The 16,916-nt window shown below is 34.4% G+C and overlaps 1 protein-coding gene across 1 annotated transcript in view; it reads right to left on the reverse strand.

The window, feature by feature from the left end:
* Positions 1 to 8,954: 8,954 nt before the first annotated feature.
* Positions 8,955 to 16,916, reverse strand: part of LOC134237418 (uncharacterized) — a 25,899-nt gene continuing 17,937 nt past the window's right edge. Inside the window, exons 2-5 of the mRNA XM_062719521.1 lie at positions 14,273 to 14,370; positions 12,286 to 13,479; positions 9,500 to 10,220; positions 8,955 to 9,407 (exon numbers count right to left, since the gene is read on the reverse strand). Of these exons, the coding sequence (XP_062575505.1) occupies positions 9,367 to 9,407; positions 9,500 to 10,220; positions 12,286 to 12,885 (1,362 nt within the window). The 5' untranslated portion in view covers positions 12,886 to 13,479; positions 14,273 to 14,370 and the 3' untranslated portion in view covers positions 8,955 to 9,366. The remainder of the gene's footprint in view (positions 9,408 to 9,499; positions 10,221 to 12,285; positions 13,480 to 14,272; positions 14,371 to 16,916) is intronic.

Consider the following 16,916-nt stretch of genomic DNA (forward strand, 5'->3'; position numbering starts at 1 on the left):
GCGTTTATTACCAAGATTGTATTTAATTTTTCGTGGAACAAGTCTTGATAATTTGATGGGTTTTTTTAAACTCAAGAAAAAAGATAAAAAATACCCTAAACATACGTGTTTACGTCGGGTCTTTTATCTGTGGCGATAGAAGTTATTTTGAAATAGGGCACTGCAAGGAGGATGCTTAGCATTTAATTTGAAAATGTTAAACAATATGCGGTGCATGAAGAACAAATTGCAATTACATGTCTTACATTCAAAATTTCAAAGCGCAATCTTATATTCGAAAAGTTTGTACATATGTCTTATTTTGTTTAGCAGTTAGATAGAGAAAAATAGGTAGTTAAAGGATTTCCTCCAGGTACTTCACATAAATAGCTTGATTGTTTGCAATGACCTACACATTATATGGAGTAATGTTTGGACAAAAAAAAAAACGCATCATGTCTCATTATGTTGACTACGTTGGAAGCTCTTGCTCAATGAACATACGAAGCTTGATAAAATATATTGAGTTGTTTCTTTGAAATTTAGAAGCAATCACAATGTTTGCAAACAAAGGTCCATTGCATATGCTATGTATATCATCGCCAAAAAATGAGAGACTACGCCCCCCCCCGTCCTTCCGAAAATCCTAGTGGTGTGAAGGGGGTGGTTTTAAAACAAATTACGGTACGTAATCCGGATTTGCAATAAAAAGTGCTAGGGTCGGCGCGTAAAATTAGGGTCGGTCGGGTAACCGGAAACACAGGTTTTTTTTTTGGCCCAACCACTATTGATATAATTATTTCAATAGTGGTCATATATTTCAACACTGGTTACTAACAATGCTTGTTATTGAAATGCACCCTCAACCACTATTGATATAATTATTTCAATTATGGTCGTATTCCAATAGTGGTTATGAACTATGTCTGCTATTGATATGCATACTCAACCACCCCTCGTACAAGTTGATACTAACACAAGGTTTTTCATATCGATTTTATGTGTTTAATTTCTTTGTGTTTCATTGGTGATAATGAAAATTTTGATAGATATTATAAGTTATCAGTGACAAACTTACAAACTCTTAATTTTAAACTTTGATGGTGCTCATTTTTCCTTACCTGGAATCAAAGAGTTTATTTCAATACTTACACTATTCAACAACTGTTAGATAATAATACTAAATAAATTACTTCAAGCCACACTATAACACATTTCCTCTTTTAAAAGTGTTAATATTATTTGAAATATTTTGCAACTGTAATTCTCTTCTACATTTAAAGATTGTTATGTCCCTCCATATTAAGAAGAGGTCTGGAAAACAAAATTCTGTGCTAAAAAAAGACCACGTGCTGTTATCAAGGAACTACTTTCATCAAAATTCTGTGCTAAAAATAGACCACGTGCTGCTATCAATAAACTACTTTCAGGGTTCTTTACACTCTTTTTGAAGACTACGATACCTTGTTTTGAACTTAAAATTATCATTTAAATGTGAAAGATTTAGACATTTTCTCAACGAATGGTTGAAGAGGGAACATTAATGCACAGGCTGTGTATTTTTTTGGATTTTTTAAGGCTCTGATGAATTCTGTAGCTGCGCTGTTGTAAGGGGCAAATCAAAAGCATTTTTCTGCAAAAGTATAGATTATATATGCACAACATGCATTCAGTTATGTATATTTATTGTATCTTTATCACAAGGGTTTAAAATTTGATCAAAATATAGTGTACTTTAGCCATTTGAAGAAATGTTTAGATTTTGTTCTCACTGCACTAAAGGTGACCATACATCCCCCTTAAGAACCAAACTAAACCAAAATTTATTTAATACAAAATTTTAATACATCAGTACATAAAACGAAACTGACAAAATAAATGGTTGCTTGCCTGAATAAAACAAATTAACGTTCCATGCCAGGCTCGAACCAAAAACTTTTCGCTTCTAGTGCACTGAACAGGTTACCAAACTTTCTGAGCTATCACCACATGAACAAATGTCTTTAAAATGACAAAGACGCACCACATTGACACATTTGGATTTTTATGGGAAAAGTTCATTTTTCGAGTTCTCTGGGTCTTCTCTCCATTTTTTAAAAATGTGTAATCGTTTCTTTGAATTAAAATACACACAAATAACGTTTCAAAATCATGGAGAGAAGACCCAGACATAGAATTTTTTTGAGAAAATTGTCTCAAAATGTACAGTTTTGTACCATATGTCTGATATTGCCAATTTTCAAGTTATTTTTTTTTTTTGCAAATCAAAGCTCATTTTCGGGAAAATAGTTTCTGTTTCTGTTGAACAGGAACCTGATAAATTAAAAGAAATGTTAAAATTACATGTGACATGTCAATAAAATTTTCACTTTTCCGAATGCCAATCAAAAGCGCCTTTGTTCTTTAAATATCATGCAACTGACATGAGTCTGGCAGATAAAACTAATATATCATGAAAATATTATTTTTCACCCAAACATTCACTAATCATACCATTCTGTAGAAAGGATTCAAACAATAAAATACCCAATCCTTCGTATTGAGTTTTAGCTCACCTGAACCGGAGGCTGTTGTCTGTCGTCGTTGGCGTCGTCGTCGTTAACTTTTCACATTTTCATATTCGTCTCAAGAACCACTGGGCCAATTTCAATTAATCTTGCCACAAAGTATCCTTAGGTATATGGAGTTCAAGCTTGTTCAAATGAATGGTCATGCCTTTGTCCAAGAAGGTTAATTCGGTATTAGCGAAAAATTAATGGCATGTTTAAAAATCTTCTGCTCAAAAACCATTGGGTCAAGAATGATGAAATTTATGTGGAATTATTCTCAAGTAGTGCAGATTCATATTCCATTAAATCATGACCCCTGGGGTCATCTTCTTCTAAAGAACATCAAGGCTATGGTTGGTCGTATTTATATGGAAGCATCCTCAGGTGGTGTAAATCTAAGTTTGTTCAAATTTGACCCTGATAGAGGGATTGAGCTACGACGGACGATCAATGTTTAACATAAGAATAAAGACATGTAGGGAAAAAAAATCTTTAAAAATCTTCTCAAGAATAGCAAAGCCATGATTGGTGATATATGTATAAAAGCCGTAAATTCAAGTTTGTTCAAATTGCACCCCTCTCCCCCTTCTGCCTTTTAGGAGTAGGTCGGGGCCAACCATGCATATAAGTTTTTTTATGACTAAACTTCTCTTTTGCTTTTTCCTTAGCCACAGTACTCAGGTCAGTGATTTGGTCCCTGGTGGGCCTCTTGTTATCTATAATCTTAGCAAGATTACACATAAAACTTAACAAGGTGCGAAAACATAGTGACTGATTACACCACCAATAAAATAATGTCACAGCGGTTGGACTTTACATAAAGAAATTTAAAAACAACTTAACAAATATGTAAACTATGGCACAGGAAAGAAAGTCTTCATCTTACCGATTTTTAGTAGCAGCAATTCATTTTGGGAAAAACGTACTCGGGTTATGCCTATTCTTTCTATTCTTTCAAATCCGACTGAGAAAGTGTTTATGAATAAATGGGAAGGAGACCAGCTATCGTCTTACAAAACACAGACCGCTCTTCTGTTGAATCCAGACAAGTCTTTTAATTTCTTTGGTTTTGAAACAGAGAAGATTTATTGCGATATTGCGGCAGACTGTGAGGACAATGAAGGTGTATTTAAGGAGTATTACACATGTATTACTTTCGATATCAACTGACAAGGATGTTAAGAACAACTCTCACAGAGGTAATTTGTGCTAATAAAGAAATTGTTTCAAATTGCTCATTCATAAAGTATACAGACATACTTTATCATATCAATTTATCGATATTCAGATGATTAGATTATACTTTTTAAAACTATTTCAACCTGGTTTTCAGTTTAACCCTTTCTTCGTGCACATTTTTTTGCCCATGATGAACGTGGATTGCTTTAATTCCAACTATTTTAAACTTTATTACGATTTCCAAGCACTTCTACATGTGAAAAGAGATTCGTCACTTAAAAAAAATTATTTAGATATTTGAGGTATGATTAATAAATGAAGAATTTGTATACGTTAAGTAAATTTGACATTAAAAAAGGAAGATTGCTGGTGGGGAGTGGGGCAAGGGTTTTTCGGTGCTTCGTCTGCCTGTGATTATTAGAGGGGACACGAACTTTGCCCCCCCCCTCCACTTCTGATGCACAGGTTCTATGGTTCCTTCACGTCACAGAGATCTTATACAATTCAAGTCTTCATTTCGCCCTTGTTTTACCTTTAAAAATTGTAAGCTTTATCTGATATATTTACATTTGCTGATGTCTTTTCTTATATAACAATGCTTGTAAAATTGAAATTCAATTTTCAATGACATGCAGTTGGTCATATGATCTTACTTTCTTGCGTATGGAAAGCAAACTGAACAAGCAATTTGGAAATTTTCCACGTTACATGACGTCGTAGGAATTTTACGTTGTATTTCAAAATCGAAGTCTTAATAATGCCTTATTTCTTTGTAACATGAATGAAAACGTTAAATATAAATACAAGAAATTAAATATTATTGGGGGGGTATGAAATGAAGTTAGTACGTGATCAAATCTACTTTAACGCCCTTTGGGCGTTATAGAATTGATCACGTGACCGACTTCATGTCATACCCCAATGAAACTCTGAAAATTATATCTCATTTCTTTATTGGATTCCTATTTCGTTGGTGTTTGACAGTGAAGGAATTGACGGCTTTTGACATCAGTGCGGGGAGATGAAATTTACATTTAAGGAAGACAGTACAAGATACATTTATGCCAAAAAATATACATATACAGCAGAAATGTTTTGTGGGGTTGTAATTTTGGCCTATTTTAGCGGTTTTGAATTAGTCCGCTTAATATTTTATCGCTAAATATGCACCCTTGTGCACAAGTATTTCATTTTACCGAAAGGAAGTATTTATTTGTTTGTTGTTTAGCAATGTATCTTTCATCTGGTTTTTGTTTTCACCAAAGTCCTTGAGTAATTCAGTATCAAACGTAGTTTAATTCTACTATATACCCATTTATAGGATTTTTTTTACAATGACATGGAACTGTGTGTCTGCCAAAAAAATCCCGCCAAAATAATTGGCATACCTTTGAAAAATCAACACGTCAAAATGCGCTCACTAAAGAAACCCGCTATACAGTATGAAAGAACATTTATTGGAAGGGTTCGAGGGTAGGTAACATGTGTTTTGTCGGATCCAGAACCAAACAGGCCGAAGGCAAACAGATTGGTCGAGGGGTCGACGACCTCAACTCCATTCAGTAAATGTATAGTTATATCTTTATTTATGCAGTAAAATACCGGTAAAGTGTACATGAAATAAATATATATCCAATTCTATTTATTAGAGGGTTCATAAAGAAACAATGTGCAAAGATGAAAACGGACGAGAAATGAAAGCTATGCCGATATTAATTCATTGTACCAAATATCTTTAAGGCCATCTTATGGACACTATACGCAGCAGTACTCTAAACAACAAGTTAAAGGTAGAAGGCATTGACTTTGTACTCATTATACCAGCAATTTGGAACGACTCTGCAAAAATGTTCATGATAGAGGCAGCTATAAAAGTAAGACTATATACGCTTTTTTCCCAATTGTAAGCAGTTTCTTTTACCTAATCGAAACTTGTACTTGAAGCATAATTATGCAGATATGAATAGTAATAAAGAATTGACGTAGCTCATTTTTTCAACGGCAGGCTGGATTGCCAGACAAACAATTGCAGATTGCATTAGAACCAGAGGCAGCATCTATCTATTGCCAACTAATGCAATTTGATGCTGTTGAGCAGGACAAAGAACACGGCAGCTTTACACGGGAGTTGGGCATTAAATATATGGTTGTGGATCTTGGAGGCAAGTACTCAAGATTGTACAGATTTTTCCCAGAATTGTGATAAAAGTTAATTCAAACTAAAATTGGTATCATTGACTCCAGTCATATTATAGCTGTCTATGCTATTAACGCTTTTAGAGTTTGTCAGTTTCCTGAAGAGTAATCAGTTTTTTCTTTGCTTTACCAAAAATTGTTGACAAAAGGCTCAATCATTACAAATGCCCCCCCAAAAAAATTGTTTAAACATACACAGTGTATACGGACCTGAAGTTTTATTCAATTTCTCAATAATGCTTAATTTTTAGCTCTACTGGTCCTTATGCGATAGTAATGCGTCCGGCGTCCGTCCGTCTGTCTGTCTGTCCGTCTGTAAACAATTTTTCAAAACGCTACTCCTCCTACAATTTTAGTCTGATTTCAATATAACATGGCACACAAGTAGACTACACTAAGATACATAGAATAGTGCATCGGTTTTCAATTTCGATGAACGGTGTTGCCATGGTTACTAAAAATAGAATTTTCTGTAAAATTCCTTTAAAACGCTACTCCATCCACAGTTTTGGTCTGATTTCAATATAACTTTGCACACAAGTAGACTACCCTAAGATACATAGAATAGTGCATCGGTTTTTGATTTTGATGAACAGTGTTGACATGGTTACTAAAATAGAATTTTCTGTGAAATTCCTTAAAAACGCTACTCCTTCCACAGTTTTGGGCTGATTTCAATATAACTTGGCACACAAGTAGACTACCCTAAGATACATAGAATAGTGCATCGGTTTTTGATTTCGATGAACGGTGTTACCATGGTTACTTAAAATAGAATTTTCTGTGAAATTCCTTAAAAACGCTACTCCTTCTTCAGTTCTAGTTTGATTCAAAATAAGTTGGCGCACAAGTAGACTACACAAAGACACATAAAATAGTGTAATGGTTTTTGATAAGTACTTACCAGTAGAGCTACAGTCTCGACAGAGACTTCTGGTTTTTTAGATGAAACTGCTGACATAAATGTGCATCAGCTTAAACAACACGGGACTTTGGCAAAGGTGATACCGGCAAGTGGTGGAGAATGGGACTGGGCTTGTGTTGATAAAGCCAACTTGAACCTGCTGAAAGATATTTTTGGAGAAGAATTGATGGAGACATTCAAATATGACTTGGAGTATACATTAGATTACATACATTTCTGGCAGGATTTTAGGATTAAAAACAGAGGGTTTGTAAAGAACACAATAACTGATATGGGGCATCTAACAATACCTTTAGCTATGACTGAAATAGTGAAAGAGAAAACAAATAGACAAGGAGGACATGATGCTATAATAAATGCGCCCATACAGAAATCAATACATAGAGATGAAAACTTAACCAGTAAACGAGGAAAACTTGTGATGCCAGTTGATTTCTACAAGAAAATATTGTTCACTCAGACGATCGAGAAGTTTATCGTACATTTGTTTTAGATATTCCGAGTGGAATACGGTGTTGATGACATTTTAATGATTAGTGACTTCTCTGAGTGCGGAATAGTTCAAGAAAAATTCACAAAGGAGTTTGCAAATAAGCGTTTTGTGATTCCCTATCAAGCAGGTCTAGCAATTCTGAAGGGGGCAGTCTATTCTGGTCACCACAAGGATCTGGTTTCGCGTCGAGTCGCTTCCTATACATATGGAATTCAAGTTATGCCAACGAAACAAGACATTCTCTTGATAAAAAACATAAAATAAATGGCGAAGACAGATGTCGGGATGTACTTTTTAAAATTATTTCCAATGGTGACCGCATTGAAGCCGGTTTATTGAAATCTTACTTTTTTAACACTCTCAAACAAGGCGAAAAAATACTGAACTATGGAGTCTTCATCTCCAACGAGAAGAATCCAGAATACGTGGACAAAGAAGGCTGTTTCAATCTAGGGACTCTTGAAATGCCTTTAACAAATTCAGATATTAGAGCAAATGTTGAGATTGAGCAGCCATTTATTTTCGGGGAGACAGATATCTCAGAGTCAAAGCGTGCAATTATGCTACTGGCAATGACATGAAAATCGTTTTCGATCATCTCTCGCGAAAAATTAAAATCCCAAGTAGTAAAAGGTAATACGGAAGAAAAATTCTATGAACATTCTTTAATGCTGGAACCTTTCATTATCAACCAGGGAGAGAGAGATTTTTATTTTTTGTCAAGTTCAATAAAGATTATGTTACCACTTTTTTCATCATCTGTAAAGAAGATTGGCGTGTGATTTGCAGTAATTATTTGTACAAAACATTCATGATTTAAGGTCATACGCAACGTAGTTTGGACTTTTTTGGGTTCTCCCCTGGAGTTGAAGAGTTCCACTAAATGAAGGACCTGTGTGCAGTATTTTTAATGTCTTTAAATGGAATTGTTCACCTCTTCTAACACAATTTTTTAAGGAAAAAAAATCTGAAATTTATGTTTTATAATTTTTGTACATTTTTATTTGAATAATGCAAACATTTTCAAAATTCGATATCTTTTCAAAACCTCTTGTAAGGCATGCTGATTTTTGTCTATAAACATGTAATTATATTATAAGTTTAAATTTGGAATATCTTGGAAATCTATCAGTAGGTAAGGTACGTTGCATATGTCCTTAAATGTCCATTTTTGGTTGGCTGACCTTAGCTGGATAGATTTTACAAACAAGGCCATTGGATTTTTTTTATTTAGTTTAAATTACATTGTCAAATATAACATTTATGACCGTTTTTCTTAGGAGGTACAGTAACAGTAATACTTCCCAAAAACAAACAAAAGACACCTATTAGATTAAATGCATAGATGATAAGTGCAGGTGTTCATCAACATTTATAGAAGAATACAAGGTTCGAATTAATTTTGTTCTCAGTGCATGCAACTGAACCAAAATTTAATATATAATGCAACATTTCTATAAATCAGTTATTAAAATGAAACTGATAAAAAAAATCGTTTGCATTAACAATAAACCTGCACAAAAAACATTTACCAAGTCACTTATACGGAAAAAGTAAATCAGATCCAGCATCTGAAGCAAACCTTGTACATGTAGTATGCATCCTTAGATGTATCACCAATGCTTGGCTTACGTTTGCCTAACATACGGCGTAATTTGAAATACATGTATGCTTGAGATACATCTTTATTATTGATTTTTTTTACTTCATAAATACATAGTAAAAGGGCTTGCCATACTGCTCATTAATGTTTCCTTTCGTCTACCCCTAGAACGTATGTCTCAAACTTTTTCCAAAAACATTTATTTCTATTTTCATTATATACAGATATTATCCAAAATTAATATGCTAATATTTTTATGAATATGAATTAGTAAATGATATAAATAATGATTGCTATGCACAGTGGAAATTCAAAGTTAAAAATGTTTGCATGCTCTAAAAGAATGACATTTTTAAAAGTCAGTTGGCTTCAACAATGTAATTTGTTGATACAAAATATTTACAGTTTGTCTTTTTCATGGTAAACACTACATCGAACATATTCACAGGATTTTGCAAATTCCTAGACCTCTACGCTGCGCACCTGTAAGTAGATAGCATAAAACTGAAGTCACCAAAACATTTAAAAATAGATAATTTTTTCAAATATGTATGAAAAGTGATATTTATTGTCACCTTTCTTCTCGAACTCCATGGCTGTTTTTATTTCTTTCACATCTGTCATCATCGAATGCATACCAGCGCTTAAGGAATGCATGTTTGACTCTATTGAATGCATTTTCTCGAGGATTTCTTTGTCATGCTTACATTCAACTTTGATTTGATCTATAATTGCCTCTCGTTTATTTTCTTCTAAGGAAAGATTCTTTATGTAACTAAGATCATTCAAGTAGCTTTTTCCTGTATAGCTTTCAAGTCGCGTGCAGATATCGGAGATGATTGACCAGCAATCATCAAACACTGGTTGTGAGGTTGAAGCTGAGTTAACGTGACCAAACACATTGTTTCGTATCAGTCTGATCCTTTCCACGTCATCGCCCTCAGTTATCTCCCCTGGTGCAGGTAAGGCCTTCAAACCCCAACCTCTTGTAGGCTTAGTGATTGTTGAAAAATTTCTGATCAAGGTGTACAAAAGTGTTATATCAAATTTCTCATAACCAGAATTTGTGGCATCTTGCAAAAGATTTTGTTGCTCACCATTGAGATCTTTATATCTCTTTGATGCATTCACCTTGACAAAAATTTTAGAAGAGGGTATATTATTTTGCAAAATGTCTCTAAGGGTCTGTGTCAATACATCATTAATCGCCATTCCAACTTTGGCAAATCTAGTACGGTCGTCAAGATTTAATCCAGAAGATCCTGATGTCTTGCTATTAGCACATTCCTCTGTCTCCTGAAATGAATAAGTAATTCGTTTCAAGAAAAAATATATTTATTTCGTTTTTAACAGTATTCGCCTCATATACGCAGTAGGATTGATCAGTACAATTTGCATATGAAGAAAAGAAGAAACCATTGGCCTAACGGCCTTAAGGGTTACCTGTGAGTATACTGGTATTACCTTGCAAACTCTAATTACCAATATGATGAATAAAGTTGTACAATGCATGTATTGGTATGCATATCTTAAATTCTGTTTCATATGAAACATTCTTGGTCCATATAAGATTGATTGATTGTATGTTTTACGTCCTTTTTGAGAATGTTTCACTCATAAAGAGACCTAACCATATACCGGTGAAAGGCTATGAATTTTTACCTTTACTCGACACCAAGGGCAATTGAACAGTGAGGGATTTTATCGTGCCATCGTCTGCAGTCACACGGGCCTCGGATTTTAAGGTTTCATTCGAAGGATCTACAAATTTCACTTCAAAGTGCGCAGCGCATGGCGAAGGAACAGTTCCTAACTACTATTTATTTGAACGACATAAGACTGGCCAATATTCGAACCCACGACCTTCCAAATACGGAGCGAGCGAACTAACGTCTGAGCTACCATGACGGTCCCGGAAGAAAAAATTTAAAATGAACAATGCATTTTACTCTATGATCAATAGAGCCCCAACACTTACACCACAAGAACCCCTGACCTATGAAATTCACAATATTGGAAGTGGCAACCTTGTTTATTAATAATATGCATTTTATTTTGGTTTGTACCACGGAGAAGAAAAGACCATCTTAAGAAAAATGAGGCATTTCCAGTTTTCTACTTTATAATCTGTATACCAGAACCCCTGATGTTTGAACCACAAATTTTAAAATCTTGGATGAGGCACTTTGCTCATCATTACCAACCATCAATTTGACCTGTTAAACATACAGGGGGAAAGAAGATGGAAGAATTTATGCACTTTTACTATGTAGAGCCTTACCAAAACTCAAGAACCTTGACCCTGGACCTGGACCCAGTAATGTTAAAATTTTGGACAGAGTGCCAATTATTACAATTTGGCTAACAATTTGACTGCATGATTTGTAGGAGAAAAATGACGTTTTTTTTTCAAGAAGGCATTATTTTGATGGTTTTAGCCCCATAACTCAAGCCGTAAGGGTATGAATAAAGTTCATTGTATTTGTGCCCCTTTGCCCAATGATGATATATAATAAATTGTTTGAAACTGGTTCTGTGATTTAAGAGAAGAAGCTGAAAATAATCAAACGACGAACAACGATGGTCAAAACACATATCAATAGGTCGCATTTTTTATATAAAAAGTAACTATGTAATTTATTAGCAAAAGGGAACATTACTTTAGGTGCTTACTGAAACTTTTGGTTTTGAAAACCAAAAATGAAAAGACAAACATTTGTGTATCCAAGACAATCTGCTGAAAAGTAAACTATGTTAAAAGATGTTCAATGGACTAGATTTAGTCAGTGAAATACAAATCACTTTGTTTAAATACACTACCCGGTATATGTTGTTTAGTAGATCCATTTAATACTACTTTTGACTACATTTTTCTCAACAAATTCAGAGGGCTGCAAAATTATTGTCAATTAACAGGAAATGCATTCTCTTTCCAGTCACCAAGTCCTATCTGTGATGTTTGCATGAACCCGTGATTTCATCCTGTTCTCAATTGAAATCCTCTTCATAAATATGACCTTGATCCCCGTTAGTTATCTTCACTCATTTTACTTAAATCATATCATTGTATTTGACATTTCTTGGATATTTTGAAGCATTGCAAATAGCATTAAATTGCTCTATTTAAATAAGATTTTAAATGAGAGACGTTAATTGATCCCTAAATTAAGCTTTTACTTGTATAGAGTTAACAAAAATCATAGAACTTACATCATTCATTCAACTGAATGGTGAGTGAAAATTCTACATAGGTCATTAAATGGGAGAGATCTGTCATTCATTGACCTTTGGTGAGGCTTTTTGTCACCTCATTTAACTGAATAGGGTAGTTTTATCCTATGTACAACATGTATATACATACCTCTTCCCAGAACATTAAAGTTTCATGAACGTCTATTTCGTGTTTATCCACTATTGGGCAATTGCATTGAATTTCTTTAGCTTCAGACAATTTCTTTTCGGGGATGAATGACATATCCTCTTCACTGCAGAAAACATTCAAACATTTATAACCTTTCTGAAAGGTTTTCTCTTCCTCAAATGTCTTTGTCAATTGTGTTAAGGCATTTTCAATGGACCTTCCAATTTCACAGGAAACCTTTAGTTGCAACTTATTGATTCTAATGACCTGTATCTGGATGTCATTATCAAAAATACCAACAATAACAGTGTGATTTTTTGTTGTTTCAAAGATTGCTGCTGTGTGATACAGACAAGGACTTTTGTCTTCATCAAGCTGTGCAATCCACTTAAGGGAACTCATGCAGTATGCAATCAGTCTGTAATACACGAACATAGCAAAGGATGTAAACCGAAAGCACAAAATGGAAGAGTACCTCCATTTCCTTTTAAATATGTGGCGTGTAAAACTCTTATTATTCATGCAGGGGACATACCACGAGGTTTTGTCAGCGCCATCAACTATGCTTACTAACATTAGTAACCTCTCCATATATAGCATAAGTTCTGTCTTGTGATCTAAATACGATTGATCAACTGTCCAGAGAGCTTCGACAAGTTCATCTTCCAGTTTTCCAGTTTTGTTGAAACATTCACATTTTTTAATGTATTTTGTATTTCAGTCTTGGCTGATTTGCTTCCTGTCTGCAATAAGTTTACTGAATGCATTGGAAAACCACTGCATTCCGAAAATTGCATATTTTCTCAGTCCTTCGTCTTTAAAAAACAGTAATAATCCATGTTCATGGAAAAATGACAGAAAATCGAAAATTTCCTCCTGATTTTTTAACTGATAGTTATTTGGAAGTGTTTTATTCACTTTGTTTATTTCTTCAAGTGACATGATTGGTTTCTCTGTCTTTCGCAAGAGATGCTCAAGAAGGGCCCATGCTGATGGAACTTCTAACTCAGCTTTTGGACTTTGCGATACCACCTCAGCAATTGTTTGTTTTAAACACTTCAGTGTTTTTGCTTCATCTTCTTTCATCTCTATAAGTCCTAATGAAAATCCACGGGGATTAATGCATTTTCCAACCCAGTCACAATCTTTTTCCGTTATTAATCTCCAAAAAGTTTGCCAAAAGAGGCCTTTTTCCTAAATAAAAATTTTAACAATTATAATCCGAATCATATTTTTTTAAATCTGAAAAATCACACATATACCGGTATTCAGGAAAATATATTTCAAAGAAGAGCTGGAATACTTTTTTGTTATTTTCATATTTCATCCAAGATCTTATACTAATATATCCATAATGTAAACTCTCTCGTTATTCCTTTGGTTATTGAAAATATATAGCTCAATGCAACAGATTATTTCACCATTCTCCTATGTATGTGTTTTTAAGCAAATGTATACATGTAAAAAGCACCAATATTTCATAAGTTATTCGAAATGGTTTAATATTGGCAAATTGTAGACAATTTAAAAGAAACACAGCTAGAATACCGAAAATCCGCGATGATCTATTTTTCGCATTTTTTGCGTCCATTTTTAATTCGCAAAAAATAAAACAAGCAGATGTGACATAAAAACATTATTATTTTAATCAAAAAATCTTCTTTTGTAAAAAAATAACTTAAGCAAAATAAGAACTGAACTAATCCCCCCCCCCTTTTCGCAAAAATTACAACAAGCGAAAAAAAAAAACCGATATACGGTAAATGTTTTGAAATTGGACTGATAATTTTTTTTTATTTCTTTTATTGAACTAAAATTTATTCAATTCGATTAAACCAAACTTTTTAGGTTTTTCAGTATTTAAAAGAATATCCAATAACCAACAAACAGGTATTGTCACCACGTGAGCATATTCAGTACAGTATTGTAATTTTGTAGTACAGTCTAAGAACTCATCAAAAAATCATTCATAAAATTTTTAACATACCTCTTCTCCTTTGTACTCTGCATGTGAAGCCACAGCAAGTATTTGTGGAGTTTTCCCACCGAATGATTTTATGGATTCAAGCCAGAAGTAAACATAATCTAATAACAAAGTAAATTACTTAAAATCATTTTACATGTAAAAGATAATTGAAGTAAATGTTAAAAGGTCTCTGGTGGTTCTGTTCCACCTGAAAACAAGAGGCCCAGGGGCCACAGCGCTCACCTGAGCACATCAGCTAGGAAAAAACATATCAGATCAGAACTGAAAGTTAATTTAGGTTGGGGGCAGGGGGTTGAATTTTAACCCAGAAGGGGATGATAATTTGATGATTCCATACAAATATTACTAATCCTGGCTTTGAAGTATTTGAAAAGAAGATTTAAAAAGGTTTCCATATATATTTCTATGTAAAACTTTGGTCGGCCATTTTGGCCATACCCTTACCCCGGGGTCATGACTTGAACAAACCTGAATCTACACTTCCTGAGGATGATTCCACATGAGTTTCATCTTTCCTGGCCCAGTGGTTCTTGAGAAGAAGATTTTAAAGAATTTTCCTATATATTTCTATGTAAAACTTTAGTCGGACATTTTAGCCCCGCCCTACCCCCGGGGGTCATGACTTGAACAAACCTGAATCTACACTTCCTGAGGATGATTCCACATGAGTTTCATCTTTCCTGGCCCAGTGGTTCTTGAGAAGAAGATTTTTAAAGATTTTTCCTATATATATCTATGTAAAACTTTGATCGGCTATTTTGGCGCCGCCCTACCCCTGGGGGTCATGACTTGAACAAACTTGAATCTACACTACCTGAGGATGATTCTACATGAGTTCCATCTTTCCAGGCCCAGTATTTCTTGAAAAGAAGATTTTTAAAGATTTTTCCTAAATGTTCCTATGTAAAACTTTAATTGGCCATTTTGGCCCTGCCCTACCCCCGGGGGTCATGACTTGAACAAACTTGAATCTACACTACCTGAGGATGATTCCACATGAGTTTCATCTTTCCTGGCCCAGTGGTTCTTGAGGGGAAGACTTTTTTAACAAGAGGCCCATGGGCCTTATAGGTCACCTGAGTATTGTGCAACAACTTTCAAACAATTAAATTTGGTTCGTGTTTTAAACCAGAGGCCATGAAATTCACAATTCACAATTTTGAAAGAGGCACCATTGCTTAACATAACTAGACAAGAGGCCCAAGGGCCTTGAATCACTCTTCTGATAAATTGTACAACCTATCACTTGTATTTGAAGCCTCTAACCCTAGGTATCCTGAGACCAAAGTTGCACCACCTGACAAAGTTTGATGATTCTTAGCCAATAAGGACTACTTCTTGGTCTACATTCTTGGAAAACCCAAAATGCATCAACTTACACAGTTTGATTATTCTAAGCCATTAATACCTAAGATACTTAAATATAGCCATAAAAAGTTGAAAGTAGGTCACTGTAACCTACTTTTTGGTCGACATTCTCTGAAAACTCAAGATGCATCAAATGACAAAGTTTGATGATTCAAAGCCAATAAGTACCAGAGATAGTTAAATATAGCCATAAAATGTTGAAAGTAGGTCACCATGACCTACATTTTAGTCTACATTTTTCAGAATCCAAAGATGCATCTGCTGACTAAGTTTGATGATTCTAAGCGGATAAATACCTAAGATACTTAAATATAGACATAAAATGTCGAAAGTAGGTCACTGTGACCTAATTTTTGGTCGTCACTTTCCGAAAACCCAAGATGCATCAACTGACAAAGTTTGATGATTCTAAGCCAATAAGTCCCCAAGATACTTAAATATAGCCATAAAATGTCGAAGTAGGTCACCATGACCTAATTTTTGGTCGTCACTCTCCGAAAACCCAAGATGCATCAACTCTTAAAGTTTGATTATTCTAAGCCAATAAGTACCGTAGATACTTAAATATAGCCATAAAATGTCAAAAGTAGGTCACTGTGACCTAATTTTTGGTCATCACTCTCCGAAAACCCAAGATGCATCAAATGACAAAGTTTGATGATTCTAAGCCAATTTGTAAAGGAAATACTTAAATATAGCCATAAAATGTCAAAAGTAGGTTACCGTGACCTAATTTTTGGTCGTCACTCTCCGAAAACCCAAGATGCATCAACTCACAAAGTTTGATGATTCTAAGCCAATAAGTACCGAATATACTTAAATATAGCCATAAAATGTCAAAAATAGGTCACCGTGACCTAATTTTTGGTCGTCACTCTCCGAAAACCCAAGATGCATCAACTCACAAAGTTTGATGATTCTAAGCCAATAAGTACCGTTGATACTTAAATATAGCCATAAAATGTCAAAAGTAGGTCACTGTGACTTGCTTTTTGCTTGACATTTTCCAAAGACCAAAGATGCATCAAATGACAAAGTTTGATGATTCTAAGCCAATTTGTAAAGGAAATACTTAAATGTAGCCATAAATGTCAAAATTAGGTCACCATGACCTAATTTTTGGTCGTCACTCTCCAAAAACCCAAGATGCATCAACTGACAAAGTTTGATGATTCTAAGCCAATAAGTACCATAGATACTTAAATATAGCCATAAAATGTCAAAAGTAGGTCACTGTGACCTAATTTTTGGTCGTCACTCTCCGAAAACCCAAGAT

The sequence above is a fragment of the Saccostrea cucullata genome, unplaced genomic scaffold, assembly GCF_032062105.1.
Source record: "Saccostrea cucullata isolate Sc308-1 unplaced genomic scaffold, CSIRO_AGI_Scuc_v1 ctg3478, whole genome shotgun sequence".
Lineage (NCBI taxonomy): Eukaryota > Metazoa > Mollusca > Bivalvia > Ostreida > Ostreidae > Saccostrea > Saccostrea cuccullata.